At 40.8% G+C, this 2,932-nt stretch overlaps 1 protein-coding gene across 1 annotated transcript in view; it reads right to left on the reverse strand.

Moving 5' to 3' along the window:
- LOC104953657 (polycomb protein eed-like) overlaps positions 1 to 2,782 on the reverse strand; it is a 6,642-nt gene extending 3,860 nt beyond the window's left edge. Inside the window, exons 1-2 of the mRNA XM_010780627.1 lie at positions 2,745 to 2,782; positions 1,693 to 1,859 (exon numbers count right to left, since the gene is read on the reverse strand). Coding sequence (XP_010778929.1) covers positions 1,693 to 1,812 — 120 coding nt within the window. The 5' untranslated portion in view covers positions 1,813 to 1,859; positions 2,745 to 2,782. The remainder of the gene's footprint in view (positions 1 to 1,692; positions 1,860 to 2,744) is intronic.
- Between the last annotated feature and the right edge of the window lie 150 nt (positions 2,783 to 2,932).

The raw sequence follows: 2,932 nt of genomic DNA on the forward strand, positions 1-2,932 counted from the left end.
CTTCCAACATGTTTTTAAATATAACTACGGTTGTAGTTGGAGAGTTTGTAAATTAACATGAACCAAAGCTGTTGCCTGGCAACTCAATTGCACAACGTCACGTCCGTTAATTCCACATCAACACGCATGGATTAACATCGATTTAATACATTAATGTAGCCTTTGTTTCTGCTAAAAGAGGTGTCGACCAGCTGGGGGAACAAGAAAATCGGCGTAATCTAGTGTGACAATTAAAAAATAAATCATTACGTCGGGGTAGCATTTGCTTGACATTTCCGGTTATTTCTCCACTGGTTAACATGGGTTAGCAATAGGGCTGCAACAAACGACTAATTTGATAATGGATTAATCTATCGATTAATTAAACGATTAATCGATTATTCTGACTAATACTGTATGCCTTGCACAATTTCTCAAACGCTTCTCAAAAGCCATCAACTTTTAGATTTAGCTTGAGGTTGTTTTAGGCATGTGGAAACTAACAATGAAGACAATAAAGATGAATAATTGATTCAAAAATACATATATTATTAAATTAACTAAACAAATTGTGAACACAACTAACATTGCTTTTTATTTAAATAAAATAAATAATATTTCACATCAAAAGAAACAACAATGTTTTGACAAATCGTATTAAATAATGTGATAACGTAATTGTAAACAGAATAGCTGAAACAAAATAAATAACTCAGTTACCTCTAATCATTTTTTTGCTGACGTGGAAAAGTTATTCGTGGATGGGGGGGCTACAGAGCTACTAGAAAGACAGTCGAACCCGGTGCATTCCTCCGTCTGAATGTGGTCCACTTTTACTAAATGTTTAGACAAATTGCTCGTGTTACCGCCCTTACATGCTAAACTCGTATTGTACTATTGGCAAAGAGCATTCTCCACATCGAGACGGGTAACAATTAACCACACCTTGGAGCGCTTTGTTGAGGTGAGTCTGTCAATTTTTACGCAGATTACACATAAAAGCTAGAAAGGTTAGCTCTGCTCTAGATAGAGAGCGGGGCAGACAACCCCGCTCCCCCCGCCCGTCAAATTGGTGTGTGCCGACGATGTACGTCGGTTGTGTACCGCCCCTANCTCCGTAGTGGCGAAGCAAATATCAAAGATCGTCTCTGCTGAGCGTTGACAAGATGAGGGGATTTTATATGAATGAATCGTTTTTTTACCGATGCAAAGAAGCTACGCAATCGATGCATCGCGAGTTCAACCCGGTTCAACCCAAACTGTAGCCGATGTGCACTCTTTCAACCGGTGCACTCGCATCTTGAACGTTTATGCCGGTGCACCAATGCGAATCGGTGAATCTTAACATCTCTAGTCTCCAGTACCGATAAAAAAAACGATAACGTTGGAGCTTAACGGCGCGTAAAACACACGTGATGACGTCACCAACGAATCGACGACTGAATTAGTTGGCAACTCATTTGGTCATCGATTTTAATCGATTAAGTCGATTAGTTGTTGCACCCCTACTTGGGACCCGTTCTCGTTCGCGGGGTCCGTTTCCGCGTTTCCGTTACGGACTCGAGTGAACGAACGGGCTATACGCGAGGGAAAAGTAGCGGATACAACCCGTTTAGTTCTCGTGTAAACAGCGCCTCAAAAGTTCAAAATGTAAGCACCATTTTCCAAGTGTCAATCATTTGCGTGTTAGATTATCAGACAGGACAGCTTCACCTTCTGCCAGAAGTCCATGGAGAAGCGCATGTACCAGATGTCACACTGGCTGTAGTCGAAGCGTCCCAGAATCGTCACGTTTGACTCGTTGGGTTTAATATGATCGAGGTCGTCCTCCATCTTTCCTGGTTTCCAGCAGACAATGGCATTCTCACAGGACTGCAGAGGGACAGGGAATATGATAAAGAGCATGCTATTAAACCTTTTGAAGACATTCAGAAAAGAACAGTGGCCTTATTAAAGTATTCAATCTCAATTTGTATTTATACATATATATATATATATAGCACATTTAAAACAACTTCAGTTGACCAGAGTGCTGTACAGAGAACACATACACTAGTATAGAATAACACAACAGGAGTAAAATAATCATTAAAAACAAGATAAAAAAGCATAGTAACTAGAAACATATAAAAACGTATAGAAATGTCAAAATGTCATGTTCAACTAGTATTAAAAAGACCACTATTTGAACATGTGTCAATTCAAGATAGATCCCTTTATTGAAAACAAAACCCACAGTTAGGTGGTATAGAAGAGAGTAACACCTACGTCACCTCCGGGCGAAAATTCCACTTTTGGAGGAAAACAACGCTGTCCTTTGAATGGCGGTCAATACACATTCTGAAGCTTTTGCCAATCCGATCAGAAATGTTTGAAAACCGTGGATTTGTGGATCTTCAAAGAGCCCGGTTACGATGGCCAGGCAAACAATTACATTCAATCATTGGAAATCGACTGTCGGGCTTGATATATGGTTATTATGATTGTTATTAAAATCAGTAGGCGAGGCCGTCATTTCGCCAGCTGTTACTCTCATGAGCGAGGCGGATAATAATTGGATGGCTCTTTGAAGATCCAAAAATCCACGGTTTTCTTAAATTTCTGATCGGATTAGCAAAAAATTCCGAATATGTATTGAACGTAGGGCTGGGCGATATATCGAGTTTACACGATATATCGTGGATTGCACTCCATGCGATGTCGTAAATGACCACATCATGAACATCGAGTATTATGTTGTCAAATCAATTTCCCGCCGCGGCCAAAATGAGCTTTCCTTTCTCCCTCATAGACACAGTCACACACGCAGGCAAACACGCAGGCCCCGTCTAACTTGCACACAAACATTACACACATGCACAGTGACAGAGAGCAGGGCTCGACATTATAAATGGCCCGCTGGCTCGGAAGCACTATTTAGACACCCCGGGCCAGCATAACGTACTTTCCACTT

This window comes from Notothenia coriiceps, unplaced genomic scaffold (assembly GCF_000735185.1).
Source record: "Notothenia coriiceps isolate Sejong01 unplaced genomic scaffold, NC01 NC01_scaffold00022052, whole genome shotgun sequence".
In the NCBI taxonomy this organism is placed as follows: domain Eukaryota; kingdom Metazoa; phylum Chordata; class Actinopteri; order Perciformes; family Nototheniidae; genus Notothenia; species Notothenia coriiceps.